The 17,019-nt window shown below is 42.9% G+C and overlaps 1 protein-coding gene across 1 annotated transcript; it reads left to right on the top strand.

Annotated features, from left to right (window-relative positions):
• Nucleotides 1–1,896: 1,896 nt before the first annotated feature.
• LOC119426774 (tomoregulin-1) lies at nucleotides 1,897–15,984 on the top strand. The gene is made up of 10 exons (XM_037694356.1): nucleotides 1,897–2,026; nucleotides 10,613–10,722; nucleotides 10,834–10,963; nucleotides 12,559–12,585; nucleotides 12,696–12,786; nucleotides 13,357–13,505; nucleotides 13,620–13,667; nucleotides 13,758–13,878; nucleotides 13,984–14,145; nucleotides 15,345–15,984. The coding sequence occupies exons 1-10, from the start codon at nucleotides 1,897–1,899 to the stop codon at nucleotides 15,427–15,429; spliced, it is 1,053 nt and encodes a 350-aa protein (XP_037550284.1). The 3' UTR covers nucleotides 15,430–15,984.
• Nucleotides 15,985–17,019: the final 1,035 nt, after the last annotated feature.

Genomic DNA, 17,019 nt, shown 5'->3' with positions numbered 1-17,019 from the left:
GACAAAGCTGATTTTAACGTAAACATTTAAATAAAATTTATGGAAGAAATTTGCACTGCTTGTATTGCCTTTAGAATACGAACTAAATCAAAAGTTTAACACATGAAGCAGTTTTTTCTGATTAAAAAACAAACAAAAAATGAATAATAACTGATTTTGGACTAAATTAAATTAAATATCCTAAATATTGTCATCTAACATCAGTTTTTTCTGGCAGCATGAGAAAAAATAAGTTGTTTAACCCTGAAATATAAATAAATAAAATTAAACGGTTTGGCTCTCAGCAGGTTAATTCAGTTTTGTTGCTCAGATTGAAGCAAAAGTTCAATAAAAACGCCCAAACAGAAACTAAATCTGTAAGAGAATAAATATCTGCAAGCAACCAAAGTGTTTATGATCCACCGTGTTCTAAAGTGTCTCTTAGTGGTTGAAATAAAGTCCGAATTAAAATAGAAATAATATTTATTTTCACAAAAAACAGAAATACAAATTACACAAAGTTAGAAGCAACATGTCATCTTTGGGGAAACCTTAATTAAATAAATTTAATGTCAATAAAGGTCTCTGCCTTTATGAAAGGAAACTTATGTGTTACATGTCCAACAAACTTTATTATTTTATGGTCATAAAATAATAAAATTATATCACTTTGATATTTCAAAGTGATATAGTTGAGGTGATTTTCCAGAAATACACAAAAGCTTCACACATCAAATTTAAATAAAAATACATGTTTTTTTAAACTTATTTTCATGTTTTTATTGAATTTACCCATTCCTCAACTGTTTATTGCGGATCTGTATTTTATAACGATACAAACAAACTGTAGTTGTGGTTTCCTTATTTTAAACTTGAAGTTTGCTTTGGGCATTAGCCTCGGTTAGCTAAACTTGCAGTGTCGACTCGAGCCGCAATGCATTTTGGTCCATTCCCGGCGATGCAGTATCCAACTTCAGTGCTTTTACTGAACCACGTGGTCAGATAAGGGCACCATCAAACGCAGATGCAAAACGGCTGATCTCGCTAAGCTATCTGCAGCAGGTAAGATGCTTACTGTTCATGACCCATAGGTTATACTTCAAAACCGACGGAATACCCCTTTAATCCTTGATCAGGTGATGCAGTAAAAATATTTGTTAGTGAAAGCTGCTGCTTGTGTTTTACTGTTATGATGAAGTCATCTCTGATATTTGTACATTTGCTCTTTGATTTGGGACCTCGGTTCGGTTCCTGCAGGGATCTGGGCTGGTCTCGGTCTGTGGGCGTGGTCTCGTGCACGTCACGTGGTTCGGGTCTTTGTTGATGTGATTCGGTGGAGGAACAACAGGAGGAGTGGAAAAAAGAAAAAAGTCCGGGTCCGACCCACCGAGCGATCCCGACCACCTTCCCCGGCGCGCGCTCACCGCTCCTCGGCCTGGATGCTGCAGCTGGAGCCGCTGCGGAGCTTCTCGTGGTTCGGTTGTTCCGGAGCTCGGCCCGGTTCGGTTCGGCGGTACAGTAGCTCGTGTCCCCGGCGGTGTGGGGGCTGTGCAGCGGGGGGATGGAGGCTGAGTCCGGGCTGTGAGCAGAGAGGTGTGGGGGTCGGTGCGGGGAGCCCCAGGCCCCAGGCTGCTTTGTTGTCCTGGGCTCGGATTTAAAGGTTCGATCCGCCCATTTTCAGCTGAAAACTCTGGTTCTGAAAACCCAGAAGAGTTCTGGAGACACTCATGGACCCGAACTGGAACTAAATATTTGATTTTTATTCGTTTTTTTTTTTTTGGCTCATTGATTTTTTTTCTCCAAGAAAACCAGAAAAATAAGAGATTCTTTCCCTGTTTTTACATTTTTATCTCCTTTTACCCCCCCCCCCACCCCCCCTCACCTTCATCTGTCCCTCCCGCCTCCGCTCCCTCCATCATGGCTCCGGAGGTCCGGTTCTCCTGGCTCTGCTGCATACTGGTCCTACTGGGACTCCCTGGCGCTCGGACCTCGTTCCCCCGCGGGAGCCCGGACTGCGGTCCGGGGAAGTCCGCCGACTGTCCTCCAGGTGACCACACACACACACACACACACACACACACACCTGAAGGTGCAGGTCAGAGGTCATCCCCCCACCTTTATTGTGTCCGATCACGTGACCCAGCTGTTATCATCCTGACCCCACTGTTGTCATGGGAACCCCTGCAGGAGGATCAATGGGATGCAGTTTTGGGATAACAGAAGGATGCTTCATCATCTGACAGGGTTGTCATGGCAACGGGGTTTAATAAAGTGATGTAACTGTGTGTGTGTGTGTGTGTTGACCACTCCTCACGTTAAACGGCTCTATTCTTGGGTTAATTACAGGGTGGGAGGAAGAGGGCGAGGTCGACCGGGAGCTTCTGTGTGTGTGTGTGTGTGTGTGTGTGTGGTAAACCCAGAGTCAGACCACATCCCCCCTCTCTTGTTGTTGTTGCACCATAGATCGTTGCTCCTCACTCGTCTCCTTTCTTTCTACGACAAGAAGAAAGAAAAGAGACGAGTGCGGACGTTACAATAAGATGCAACGTCAACTGGATATAAGGAAATAAAGGAACGCTGAGAAGAAGAACGTCCCGCTGCTCCAGCAAGAGCCGGCGTGTTCACAGCAGAAGTTTTCACTGAAATTTGGAGGAAAATTTGATAAAAATGAGTGAAGTTTCTGGTTTTGTCTAAATGAACTCTGAGTGTTGCGAGCAGCGAGGCCACATTTAAAAAAAAGCCATGGTTTATTTTTTTGTTTTGCGTACACATATGCACGTCATTTGGTGATCCACCTTGGAAGTAACAAGATCTTTCTGATCCACTTTAGACACGAAGACAGGCAGATTTGGACCAGTGTTTAACGAGACGTGAACATCCAGAGCTGGAGCTTCAGCTCTTCTGTTTGTGCTCAGAATTAATCACATAATCCTTTCAAAATAAAATACAGTGATGGGGTTAGACGTAGGGGTGCGCCCATTGCAGTTTTCTGGCCGATCACCGAGTTCTAAAAAGTCTGACCTGCTCATTCCGGTTTTGACCGATACTGATTTTGTTTTATAAGCGACACTGTCTGGTGTTATAAGTTCACAATGCACCTTCAATTTTCCAACATTATTTGATTGAAAAAACATACCCTTGAACAATATCCTAGAAACAATGCAAACTTGTTTTAACCGGCCGTGAGGTGGTGCTCTGAAAGATAAATGAAGTTCCAACAATTGTTGTTAAAACTAAAAAAAAAATCTGTAACATCGGTTTCTCGTGTATCGGCCGATTTCCCAATTTGCCAAAATTAAGGAAATCGGGGCTGATAAATTTATCCGTGCACCCCTCGTTAGATGTGTTCTGTCAGTTAAGCTGAGCTCACCCCTGCCTATAGTTTCCACTTTATTATCCTTTCAAAATAAAATGCAATAACTGAGCGATGCTGTTACTGCTCAGAGCTGTTTCTAGGTTTTGGAAGCGAGACTTTAAATTCAAATTCAAACATGCTTAATTAATCACAGAGGGAAATGAAGTGTCCTAGCTCATCATCCTGGTTCCATTCAAGAGTTGCTAGATGCTGATAGTTGTGGGCAGGAAGGATCTCCTGTAGCGAATCTGGTCACAGATCCATCCACCCAGATCCAGCTTGCTGTCAGATCTGGCGGGCCTCCTGGTCCTCCTGGGCAGAATTCCTCCCTGAGCGATGGTCACTCCTCCCAGCAGTCTGCCGAGCTCCTCGTCACCACAGACAGACAGCTGAAGGTGCTGGGGGATGATCCCGATCCTCATGAGCCGAGATTCCCAACCAGCTCCGGGATCTCGGTGGTCAGGTACTCGAGCACCGCCGCCAGGTTGACAGGAATTCTTCCACGGCGCCTCCTTTTCAACTCATTTGGGATTTGGGGCTGTAGTTGAGGCGTTTGAGCTTTTGAGATGTTAATCAGCTGCTCGTGGTAGTTTTAAAAAAAAACCACCTTGTTGCCGTGGTTACGCATCATAACAAATGCCTAAAAGTAAAACGGTTTCAGCAAAAATTCTCCCAGCTGCGCAGCATCTGATACCAGAGGAAATAATCATCCGAAAAAGTGATTTACATCCAGAAAAAATAAAAAAAAGTCTCAAGTTTCAGTCATTTTATTGATTTTTTTAATAAAATGGTTTCATTTAGGAGCTAAAAAGACAAAGAGTTACAATCTGTCTGACTTTACAAAGCCAGTGAAATCCATCAATCCAAACCAAGAAAACAGATCATAAAAGTAAGTGTTCATTTTGTAATAAAAATAAAACTTGTAGTCTGATGTTTTTTGGGTTGTCAGCTGGTTTTTGGATCCGTCATCTGAAACGGAGCGGAAAACTCTTAGTTGGAACATTTTAAAAGTTCTGCTTTTAAGAAAAGTCTTGAGTTGAACGGCTTGTGTGTTGTTGTGAGACGGGTCACAGCTGGACAGATGTGGTCCAGATCTCAGTGCTGGTTCTGCGTCCGATCCGGGACCCATCAGTTCTGCTCCCATTGGTACAGTCGGCTGCTGAAAATAAACAAATCGCCTCCTCCCAGCTGCAGAACAGAAGCTGCAGCCGCTTTAAAAAAGAGCCAAACTCTGTGAAGTTATTTTAGATTTACTGCAGCTGGTTCTGGTCGGGTTGGGTCGTCCGGCGAGCTGTAACTACAGACGAGCTCCACGCCTCTGATCTAAATGTGGAGGCAGAAATAACTGCGCTCCGTCACTTTCTGAGGATCTGAAGACGTTTTTAATTTCCTATTTTTACACTTCAGCTCCATCGCAGATGTTCTCCTCTGGGAAGATGCTCCACTTTGCACCAGTTTCTGTCCTTGGTGGTCAGTGAGTTTTTTAGTTTTCATCCAGGCGCCGAGAAACGAGAGCAGTGAGGATTTATTGTGGGTGAGATTTCGACTAGTGTTGGTTTTTAGTAAGAGAAAGCTGAGAGAAAATAACTGTCACAATAATGACTCTAGTCTGCTGAAGGTTCTGCTGAAACCAGAGTCAGGACTTTTTGCTCCTTTGAATGTCTGAGGAAGATGGTGATGAAAAGAGGAGGAGGAGAGGAGCAATGATCAGTCGACGCTTGGCTGAACCTCTGAGCTGCACTTCAGTTTCAGGCTGACCTGGTTTGGTTCTGACTGACCTGAGATCAGCCGAGCTGAAAAGTCACTTCCTGTTTCCCTGAACCCTCAGCAACTGAAAACCTGCCGAAGAAAAAAGGATTTCTAACGTTCGGCTCACAGTTTTAGCTCCAAATTAAACAAAACTTTGTTTTTTTAAAAGCTGCTTTGTTGGAAACACGGTTGAAAAATGTGGTTCTTTATAGATGTGGGAGGTTTGCTGCACCACATTTTAGCGGTTTATGAAAAAATATAGCTTTTTTAGCTGAAAACAGACACTTTAAGCTAAAGTTAAAACATTAAAAACAAAAGCAAAAAAAATAAAAAATAAAATAAAAATTAATAAATACCCAGCAAAATACCGGTAGTAGTTAAATGCTGAAGTTAGCCAAATGTTAGAAAACAGCCAAAGCTGGCAAAAAGAAGCTGGAAGCTAAATAGAGCTAAGCATTAGCTAAACATTAACCCCAGCAAAAAGTAACTTAAAGCTAAATTAGCCGACTAAAAAAGTTAAAACTAACAAAAGAGCTGAAAGCAAAACCCAACAAAACAATAGCCAAAATCTTAAATTATCAAAATGTAAGATAAAAGCTTAAGTAAGCAAAGAAGTAGGCGAAAGCCAATATTTGTAGTGAAACGCTAATCCCAGCAAAACAGTAGATGAAAGTTAAAATTGGCAAAGTGTTACACAAAAGCTAAAGTTAGCAAAAAGTAACTGAAATCTAAAATTAAGAAAGCATTTGCTAAAAGCTTAAATCAGCAAAACCGTTTCTAAAAAGTTAAGATGAGCAAAACGGCAGACAAAAGCTAAAAATGAATTACCGGTTGTAGATTTCAAAGAGCACAAAGTTTGTCAAAGTTTTATAAAAACTATTTCAGGGAATTCAATGAGAAAAACATTTAAAAAAAGTTAAATTAAAAAGGATCAAAGTTACAAAAAAACAGAAGTCAGAGCCATAATGTTATGAATGAGCTGAACATTTTGATAGCTAAATGACTGAAATAGCTGAAAACATGTCGAGGAACAGCCGAAAGAAGCTCAAACTGACGAGTATATTACAAAGGGAAACTGTTAGCATACCTCTGTCCTGCGATCTAAACACTCAAAACCTTCACATTTTGCTCACATATGTTGATCTATTTTTCTACAGTCACAAAATAATTAAACAATAACTTATAAAAACGTATTGTTTATGTTTACTGGTACTCCTAATTTGAGTTTAGCTCGGTGCAGAAGCAGCAACTTCAGTTGGTTCTTGCTCTACGGTTCTGAAATCAGAGCTGTCACTTCAGATCTGAAGCTTCCTCGGCTCTCAGAACTGCAGGACTGAAGCTCCTCTGCCGGAGTCTCGGGTCTCTCGGGCCTGACTCTGTCAACACTCTGCTGAGGCGGCAGTAACCAACCATAGCAACCGGATGGCTTTGTTGGACCTGCGAGGGCTTCGGGGAGTCGTTTGAAACTCTCCAGGGGGAAATATGAAAATATTGGCAGGTTGTTATTGGCTCTTCGTGATATTTTATCATTCCTGTTGCCTTGAAACTTTGTGAAGGATTCAGGGTGTCTTCATTTGTCATTCGCACCACATGTGGTGGAACGAAATTGTGTACACATGGTCCCAGTTACATCCAACAAAAGTATTAAAATGTAAAAGAAAAACTAATAAGATCTAAGATATGAACTAAGAAAAACATTAATAAAAACACACTAAGCACTAGTAGCAGCAGCACAAGCATGAGTCTGTGTGAGCAGATGAGTTTGAATGAACACAGCAGCATGAAGGGGAGCTGAGGGGAGTGGGGCAAAAAGTGTGTGCTGGGTGAGTGTGGTCCTTCATGATGCAGGTGGCCCTCTTCCTGCATCTAGAGGTGTAGATGTCTGTGATGGTGGGGAGGCTGACTCCAACATCTTCTGTGCAGCCTTCACCACTCTCTGCAAAGCTTTTCTTTCTGCAGCTGTGCAGCCTCCATGCTACACGTTGATGCTGGAGCACAGGATGCTCTCCACTGCACACCTGTAGAAGGAGATGAGGACTGAGCTTCCCAGACCAGCTCGACTCAGCCGCCTAAGGAAGTAGAGTCTCTGATGAGCTTTCTTGATCAGGCTGGAAGTGTTGTTGCACCAGCTGAGGTTGTCGTTCAGGTGCACACCCAAGTACTTGTGGCTGGAGACCACTTCCACTGCAAATCCTCATATGTTCTGTGTGTGTGTGTGTTGGGGGGCGGGGGTGTAGCTGTGTTTTTTCCATCTGAAGTCCACGACCATCTCCTTCGTCTTCTTCACATTCATGTGAAGGTTATTCTTCTTGCACCAGCTCTCCAGGTGTTCCACCTCCTGCCTGTAGCTGGACTCATCATTGTTTGTGATGCATCCCACCACCACTGTATCATCTGCAAACTTTACAATATGACAGCCTGGATGGGTAGGTGCACAATCATAGGTGAGCAGAGTGAACAGGAGAGGGCTCAGCACACATCCCTGAGGGGAACCAGTGCTGAGGGTTATGGTGGAGGAGGAGAAGTTGTGGATCCTCATTGACTGTGGTCTGTTTGTTAAGAAGTCTAGGACCCAGTTGCAAATGGAGGGGCTTAGTCCTAGTGTGACTAGTTTGTCCATCATGGTTTTGGGGATCATGGTGTTGAAGGCAGACGTGAAGTCCACAAAGAGCATACGAGACGTAGGAGTGCTGCTCCAGGTGGGTGAGAGCAGTGTGGACCATAGAGGAGATGGTGTCTTCTGTTGATCGGTTCTCGCGGTGTACGTACTGGTGTCCTCATTGATGTTGATGGTTGTTTTGATGTGGGTCATGACCGGTTTTTCGAAGCATTTAGTGACTATCGGGGTGAGGGCCACTGGCTGGTAGTCATTCAGACCAGTCACTGTAGAGCTCTTTGGGACTGGGATGATGGTTGCAGTCTTCAGGCAGGTGGGAACTGTTGCCAGGGTGAGGGAGGAGTTAAAGATGTCAGCCAGCACCTCGCAGAGCTGATTGGCACATTCTTTCAGCAACTTCCCGGGGATGTTGTCTGGGCCGGTTGCCTTGCGAGGATTAATCCTCCTGAAAATACTCCTTACTGCTGCTGAGGTCACGCTGAGAAACTCTTCTTCTGGTGGTGAGGTGAGTCTGGTGCTGGGTGGTCTGTTCACGACTTCAAAGCGTTTGTAGAACTTGTTGAGGGCATCAGGCAGAGATGGGTCTCTAGGGCATTGTTCACTTTTGCCTTTATAATCTGTTATGCACTTAATGCCCCTCTACATGCTCCGTGGGTCTTGTGAGGTTAATTGACCCTGGATCCTCTGTGCATATGTGGCCTTGGTCGTCTTAATACCAGCAACCAGCTCTTTCCTTGTCCTTCTCATCTCCTGTGAGTTTCCACATCTGAAGGCAGTGTTCCTGGTTTCCAGCAGGGTGCAAACCTCTGCATTCAGCAAAGGCTTTCTGTTCGGGTAGCTCTGAACATATCTGATGGTGGAGACGTCATCAGCACATTTGCTAATGTACCCCAGGACTGAGTATGTGTATTCCTCCAGATCTAGGGTCCTCCAGGTGAAATTAAGCAAACAGGAGAGTTTTATTTTCATGTAACGGTTAAAATGTTGAGGGTTTTGTTAAAGGGATCTCTGACTTGGAACAATAAGCCTTTTTTGATAAGGAATTACTTCAGCTATAGCAAAGAGATTGTAAAAAAACCGTAGGCGGTTTAGTTTTCATACTTTTTTAAACATTATTGACACACAGAATGCATTCTGGGAAAATTATGTAGTCATGTTGCTCCAGTGCGAGCTCCATTTAGCTTAAATGTTAATTTTGGACATTATCTGATGTTTAGCTCTTTAATTTGAACCGGAGAGCTTCGACAGAGAGGAGAATGGAGATATGACTCCACTTTCGTTTAGCTCCAAAGCTAATATACCGATGTACAACATTAGCCCCGGAGCTAACAGCGTTAGTTCCAGAACTACGTAATATACTGTATATGGGGTTAGCTACAGAGCTAACAAATTAAACACCACAAGTCAATCAGGTTGGATCTTTTCAAGCTTTATATTGTGCATAAGGACTAATACAAAAAAATTAATTTATTGTCACATGTTGTAACTTTTTATCCTTGACTCCTTGTGTTTTTGTCTCCACTACAACCGATGTATGTCATTACCCCAGAATGCATTGCACCAAGACGATCCTTTGGTGAAAAATGTAACGATCATGTGTTGCTTTTTATGTTATTAGAAGTTTTCACGTGCTACAGGCAAAAAGATTTAGTAGAACAGATAAATAACATATTAAAAGCAATAAGTGGAAGTAGTTATAGATCCCTGAAAAGCCTTAAGGTTTGTGGGTAAATACTCGTTCTTCAGTTTCCTGCTGGATTCAGGAGAAAAACTGGAATCAGATCCATGGCAGGAGAGAAAAATCCCTGAAAACACAGTTTCTGTTGTTGTTTCCACCCACGCACACGTGTGTATGTGTGTGTGTGTGTGTGTGTGTGTGTGTGTAGCAGGTGGATGCGGCTGCCCCAGTGCTCTGAGGTATTTGCTAATTACAGGGAAGGCTGAGCTCAGGGCTCCTGTAATTACAGCCTCTGATTGGTCGGCCTGTGTGCCAGCGACCAATCAGCTGCTACCATGAAATTACAAGCTGGGATAGCGTAGCATGTGTTTGAGTGTTCACAGCTGCTGGACCAAGGATTTTATCTGCAGCACCACTGAAACTGCTGTTTATGTTCAAGTCCATCTGTTCCAGTAAAACCAGTTCCAGATTCAGTCTTGAACGCGTTCCCTCGTTTTCGTCGGCCTTTGCATTGTGAGCAGAATGTGGTTTTACATTGTTAAAACCCTGGTCTAAGCCCAGAACTGGACTGTTGTGCAGCCTAACAGCCCCATAGCATGATGCTACCACCTCCATGCCTAACATTGGGTACACAGTTGTTGGTGTTTCTGGTTTTTGTGATCAGTCCAGTCGATTTGACCATCAAACGTTCCTTCAGAAGGATTTTCTTCGTTCATGTGCTTTAACATTTGGACCTGGATCTTCTCTCTCGGACGGAAGCCTCTCGGTTCATCCAGCCATCCAGAATCGGGCTTCTGGACTTTCAGCTGTCATCAAGAGCTGATGCCTTTTTCCTCTTCGGTCCATTTCTTCCAATAAAAATCTAGAATCCTGATTTGTCTCATCCAGGTTTTCTACTGTGATGGTCTGATCCAAATGGAGCCCAGAGATGTTCGTGCTGCCTCTGGACCGGATCAACTTCAGTGATGTTTGTTAATGTAACTCTAGACTGTAGAACCTCACAAAGGTTTCTCAAAGTAAACCCTGGTCCATGTGGCTCAGTCAGATATTGATGTCGTTCTATGGTTCCATGTGGTTCTATTAGCCGTCTGAGAGATCAGAGATCCTGGTGGTCCAGTTTACTCCTGAAACTGGGATTCCCTTAAATGACAGATAATGGATGGATTTTATAGTCTGGTTAAAAGACTTGGAACTCCTGTGATCGTCGATTATAAACACGTTTGTTTGTTTTCAGACCTGTCGGACAAGAAGAGCGACCTGCGTGTTTGTGAAGCCGGGACGTGTCGTTTCGGAGGAACGTGCCGTGAGAACGTTGACAACATCAAGTGCGTCTGTCAGTTCCGCGTAAGTCTCGTAAACCCGGCCCCTTACCGAGGCCCCAAACTGATCCAGATTCAGTTCTGAAGTCATTCCTGATTAAAGATTAAAGCTTTGTTTGTGTTTGTCCCGTTTCAGTGCAGTACGAAGTACGTCCCCGTCTGCGGCTCCAACGGAGACACGTACCAGAACGAGTGCTTCCTGAGGAGAGCCGCCTGCAAGAAGCAGAGGGCCATCAGCATTGTGTCGGAGAGAGCCTGTTACCATGGTAACGCACTCACGTTTAGCAACAGGCTGTGTTCATGAAATCACTCCGTCCTTCAAATATTCATGGGTCCTGATGGAGGTTGGATCTCATGCATCAGGATACTTCCTGGTTTGACTGGCTGGTTGTAGGTGTGGCTGAAGGTCGCCAGATCAAATCCCGGTTGGGCGACCTTTCCGGGTGGAGTTTGCTTGTTCTCTCCATGCATGCGTGGATTTTCTATGGGTACCGGTTCCCCCCCATAGACCATAAACATGCATGTTAGTCTGACTGGTAACTCTAAATTGTCCATAGGTGTGAGTGAGACAGTGAATGGTTGTTTGTCTCATTTGTCTTTATGTGTCCCTATGATGGACTGGAGGCCTGTCCAGGGTGTCCCCTGTCTCTTGCACAGTGATGGCTGAACATGGGCACCCGTGACCCAAAAAGGAAGAAGCGGGTAAAGATAATGGATGGATGGATATAAACTTGAGAACTTCAAAGAAACAAAACGCTGCAGTTACATCTGAGCCCACTAGGTGGCAGCATCGCACATCTCTGGTCCAAAGCAGTAAACGTGTTAACATCTTGCAGCTGACCACGTGCTGCCACAACGGACGAGCAAAAATAAAACTCGTCTGTTTTCACATAATCTCCTAATCCTCTGAATACTGAAGTTAAAACTAAACCAGCATCCGTGTAAAGACCTATCATCGTGTGCATGAACTGATGAGGTCGTACTTTTATAAAGATTTTACAAAGAAGGAATTTCTTTGTTTTAGCACGAAAACTACCGTAAATGTCATAATAGGTACAGAAACTGTAAATAACTTCTCAAATATTTAACCTTTTTAAGTTTTACCAATAGTAATAACAATACATTTCAATACATTGAGCATGCATCAGGATATTGAGCATGCATCAGAATACATTTCAAAGTTGCATTTAGCCGTTAGCTTTCTAAGTTTGTGTTGGAGATCACCGTCATCTACTACCACATCAGTCTGTAGCTCAGTATCTCTATAACTGAATGACTTGCAGGCATTTTGTATTAGGTGTGGTGGCCATTTAGGACTGATTTGATCCAAATAACTAATCAGGTATAGAAGAACCTCTAAAGGTGACTTTGAGAGCGTTTCAGTAATTTTACACCCAGAGGTTCGAGAGATATTTTAAAGAACAGTTTTATTAGAATGTGAAGAATTCTCCATACAATCCGTTTATTTTGGGGGGGTTGTCTTTGCTGAATTAGGTTGCCATGGTAACTTGAAATACCAGTAAAACAAATAGCACAGAGCTTTCAGCCACTTGTTTTAACATGTTTTATGTGGGTCCACTCTTCCATTTGGACTGCGTTAAAGTTCAGTGGGTCCTGCCGTCGAGAAGCATCAGTGTACTTCCTGTGCTTTTCTAACAACCGTCACCAAATACCATCAGGTTCCTGCTCCCTCGGGCTTCACTTGATTCTTTAAATAATATTTTGACTTTATTCTCAACACCATGAGTTTATTTTAAAACCGGAAAACAAAAACAGAATCTTTGTGATCCTAAAAGTTTGTCAAAACTGAGAAATAAAAATGTGTCATCAGCTAACGTCAGTGTGTCTTTGTGTCTGACAGACGGGGGTTCTGGATCCGGAGACGGAGGTAAACACTTTGTTTTAAATCTCACATGTTTGTTAGAAACAACACGATGAAACAAATGTTGTGTGACAGCCGAGGAGGAAGAGGAGCTCTGAAGGTTTCTGTGTTCACAGATGATGAAGGCTCCGGTCGAGGAAAGAAGGTCTCCAAATGTAGGAACTGCAGGTTTGGAGCCGAATGTGACGAAGACTCTGAGGACCTGCTGTAAGAGAACAAACACACACACGCACACACACACACACGCACGCACACACACACGCACGCACACACACACACACACACACACACACACACACAAGGTTAAAAGTAGAAAAACATTTGCTAAAAATGTAGAAGTAGCAAAATATTAGCTAAAAGCTAAAAGTAGCTAAATGCTTTCAAACAGCCAAAACAGTAGAATTAAAAGCCAAAAGTGGTACCAGTAGCTGAAGCAGATTTAAAGAGAATGTTTTAAAAGGAATTAAGGTGAGCTCCATGTATTTCTATAAGGAAAATATATTTTTTCAAAAGTTAAATGTAATAATAATAAGAGTATAAATATTGTCTCCTAATGTCTCCTAAATGAGGGATTAACCTGTCTAAATAAAGGATGAATGAAAAATGAGCTGCATGTTTTGATATATGAACGGCTAAAATAGCCCATTGTCTGTAGGAGTTGGATTTATGAAAATATACAAGAAATTAATAAATAGAATCAGGAAATGCTGACTCTGTAAATCAAATGAATATCATCATCCTTCAAAATAAAAGCCTGTGTGTTGTTCCTGTGTGCAGCTGCATGTGTAACATCCTGTGTAATGGACACAACGACAACCCGGTGTGCGGCAGCGACGGCGTCACCTACGACACGCCGTGCCACGTCCGCGAGGCGTCCTGCCACAAACAGCTGAAGATCGACATCAAACACGTGGGCCGTTGCCAAGGTAACCACTCAGGACTCGCCGAAACACCCATGAGCCCTCAAGGTTACAGATCTGAAACCAGGTGTGAGATCCTGAACCCAGTTTAAATTTACAGAAAAACTTTTTGTGTTTCAGATAAAACCAGGAAGGACGACGGCTCCAAGTCCAAACCGGACATCTATGGTGAGACGGTGTCTGACGGGATATTCAGTGCTGTCATGACAACAGCCAATCAGAAACCAGGATTTTCTTATTCTCTTGTTTTCTCTGCAGCCGTGTCGAAGCCTGACGAGGGGGACGGGTCTGTGGAGGACCCTGAACCCTGTCCCGAGGACTACGCGGAGTTCTGTGAACACGGACAGTGTGAGCTGAGACACAAACTGCCCACGTGCAGGTAGGACCGCATGACCCAGAACAGACCAGATCTGACCTGATTCAGACATTAAACCTGACCCTGAAAAGGCATAACTATGGTGACTGACCCGTGTTCATGTGACAGGTGCGAGGCTGCGTACGGCGGCCCTCAGTGTGACCAGCTCCTGGACTTTAACATCCTCTACGTGGTCCCCAGCGGTCAGAAGCTGCACTACGTTCTCATCGCCGCCATCATCGGAGCGGTTCAGATCGCCGTCATCGTCGCCGTGGTGATGTGCTTCACCAGGTACTCTCACCTGCTGCAGGTTCACCACGTGACAGGGTGCAGGGAGGGTCAGCGACCAGCAGGGGGCAGCAGAGTCTGGTTTATGAACCAGGAGCTGCAGTGACGCCTGTTAGCCTGCAGGGGGAGGACTCAGACTCAGACAATCTGCTTAAATAATGAAGGTTTATTGATCCTGAGCAATAAAAAATGTTCAGATTTTTAAAATCAGAGTGAGTAAAGACCTCTGAACAGTCCAGGCCTTTAGGTTCCTTATTTAAACATTATTAATGCAAATAATTTGTTCAATTTTTATTTTCAAATGCTGCTTTTTATGTATTGATTAGGCCTGTCGCAATAAACAATAAATCCATTAATTGCATGATAAATGAAAATTATCAACCTGATTTTCATTTATCGGCTTTATTGTTTCTTCGTGTCTCTCTCTTTCTACTGAAGACACTGGATGACAAAAAGCTCAACTCCAGTGCGCTTCACTGACCCCTCCCTTTCTCTGATCTTCTTTTCCATTCAGTCTATTTATACAGGTTACTTTAAAATCCATTTTAACGATCCAAAAATCGCGTTTTTGGATCGTTAAAAGCAGCTAAACTGAAAAGCTAAGCTACGAGCTAAGCTAACGGTCTGACCTCGGGGAAAAAGCCTCCGTCTTGTCGAAGCTCCAAAATTCCCCGTGCCTTCGTGTAAAAAGTGTTTTTTTTTCTCTGCAAAAAGAAACTGAGAACTTGTTTACTGATTTTTAATTAAATAATTATTAATGCTATGCTAAAGAGCTCAAACCACACTGAGCGTCCACCATTTTGAGAACCGAAGAGAGACAGCCCATGTCACGTCAAGAGGCCTCCCTCCCATTTTTCTTAAAGAGACACGCTGCTCACTCCCTCACTATCCATCCTTCGGTTCAAACAGTCTTATACTGCCATGCAGTGGTCAAAAACAGATACTACATGCAAAACAAATTAACCAACATTTCTTCTTAAATTTGACAATAATTTCTAATTGTTGTTGAATTTCAAACAATATTATCGTTTATCGCAATAATTTCTGAGACAATTAATCGCCCAGCAACATTTGTTATCGTGACAAGCCTAGAGTATTGATCAGTTTAAAAACTGTCTCTTGTTTTATGAGTCCATGTGATGATAATAATGTCTCCATGTTGATGTCTCCTCCTCGCTGTCCCGTCCTTGTCCCCCCCGCAGGAGGTGCAACAAGTCGAAGCGTGGCCGCAGGCAGAAGCAGCACCTGGGACACTTCCCGTCGGGGACATCGTCTCGGATGATGTAGTCCTCCGTCCTCATGGTGTTTTTATAGAACCGTCTCAGTTTTGGTACCGCAGACAGACTGCAGTTTTATAATCCAAGTTTGGTGCCTCTTTATTATTTCTCCCTTTTTCTAAATGTATCATTTGTTACTTAAAGAGGCCTTATTTTCACACGCCCCTCAGGTTCTGTTTTGTTTTTGTGGACCTGCTGCCGTCCTCTCCGACTCCGAACACTGTGGATCCAACAGGAAGCAGAACCTTTATTTATCTGATTGTATCATGTCTTTGCACCGTCCACAGCTGGACTCGCACGTCTCCGTCCTCACCCTGAGAGACGAACACAGACTCAGATTTTTTCGAGTTTCTTTGGTTTTCCTCCAGAATCGTGTTTCAGACGTCGTGCGGCATCAAGTTAGAGCAAACGCCGAGGAGGGAAATCTCAGATGAGGGAGTTTAAAATGTTACCAACTTGTATTTCTGCCTGTAAAAACAGTTTTGACTCGTCATTTAAAAGCTGAATTTATTCGAGGCTTTAGTTTCAGCTGCTTCTGTTTTTTTTTTCCAGGGATGCTCCGTCTCTGCACAGATTTTGTTTGTTTCTGCTCAGACTGAACTTACCCACATGTTTGGGGGATGAACTCACAGTTTGCAGCTTCGGCTCGTTCTCGTCGACCAAAATTAGTTTTCCTTTGACCGAGACTCGTTCTTTATAATCCGAGGCGATCGACTAAATTCAAGACGGGATTGTTCATAACGACAGCAGACCAGATGATTAGTTCTTCAACCAGACAGCTGATTTATTTGGCTGGTTTAATAATTAGACTGTAATCAATCAATCGATCGGGCTGACACCAAATCAGGGCTATTCAACTAAAATTGCTCAGGGGCTGAACATCCAGAGTTATTGTCAATAAGTAAATTTATTTTATGGTTTAAAATCTAGTTTTACTTCAAATGAACCTATTGGTGGGCCGAACTGTGTTCATCTGTGGGCCTGAATCGGCCCCTGGGCCGTCAGTTGAATAGCCCTGCTCTAAATACTCTTTAATTAGTTGGCTGCTTAATCGGTTGTTTGATTAGGTAATTAATTAGATTAATTAATTACTAAGTAATTAAGATTATTAGGTAATTATTTAGTTGGCTGATTAATTGAATGTTTGATTAGTTAAATGATTAATTATTAACTAATTAATTGAGATGATTAGATAATTAATTAGTTGGCTGATTAATTGATTTTTTAATTAGGTAAATTATTAGATTAATTACTAACTAATTACTTAAGATTATTATGTAATTAATTAGTTGGCTGATTAAATGATTGTTTGATTAGGTAAATGATTAGATTAATTACTAACTAATTAATTACGATTATTATGTAATTAATTAGTTGGCTGATTAATTGATTGTTTAATTAGGTGAATTATTATATCAATTACCCATCCATCCATCCATTTTCTTTACCCGCTTATTCCATTTTGGGTCACGGGGGTCGCTGGTGCCCATGTCCAGCAATCACTGTGCGAGGGGCGGGGTACACCCTGGACGGGTCGCAAGTCCATCACAGGGACACATAGAGACAAACGAGACAAACGAGACAAACAAACATTCACTCT

The sequence above is a fragment of the Nematolebias whitei genome, chromosome 20 (genome assembly GCF_014905685.2).
Source record: "Nematolebias whitei isolate Nwh7 chromosome 20, NemWhi1, whole genome shotgun sequence".
Classification (NCBI taxonomy): Eukaryota; Metazoa; Chordata; class Actinopteri; order Cyprinodontiformes; family Rivulidae; genus Nematolebias; species Nematolebias whitei.
The sequence above is the reverse complement of the archived record's forward strand: the minus strand, read 5'-3'. Positions and strand labels throughout refer to the sequence as shown.

What these genes read in the sequence shown, in the direction of transcription:
- LOC119426774 (XM_037694356.1), top strand. Translation starts at nt 1,897, where the DNA reads ATGGCTCCGGAGGTCCGGTTCTCCTGGCTCTGCTGCATACTGGTCCTA. An exon ending in GGAGAGAGCCTGTTACCATG is followed by an intron (nt 10,964 to 12,558) that starts GTAACGCACTCA and finishes TGTGTCTGACAG; the next exon opens with ACGGGGGTTCTGGATCCGGA. An exon ending in GTGGTGATGTGCTTCACCAG is followed by an intron (nt 14,146 to 15,344) that starts GTACTCTCACCT and finishes TCCCCCCCGCAG; the next exon opens with GAGGTGCAACAAGTCGAAGC.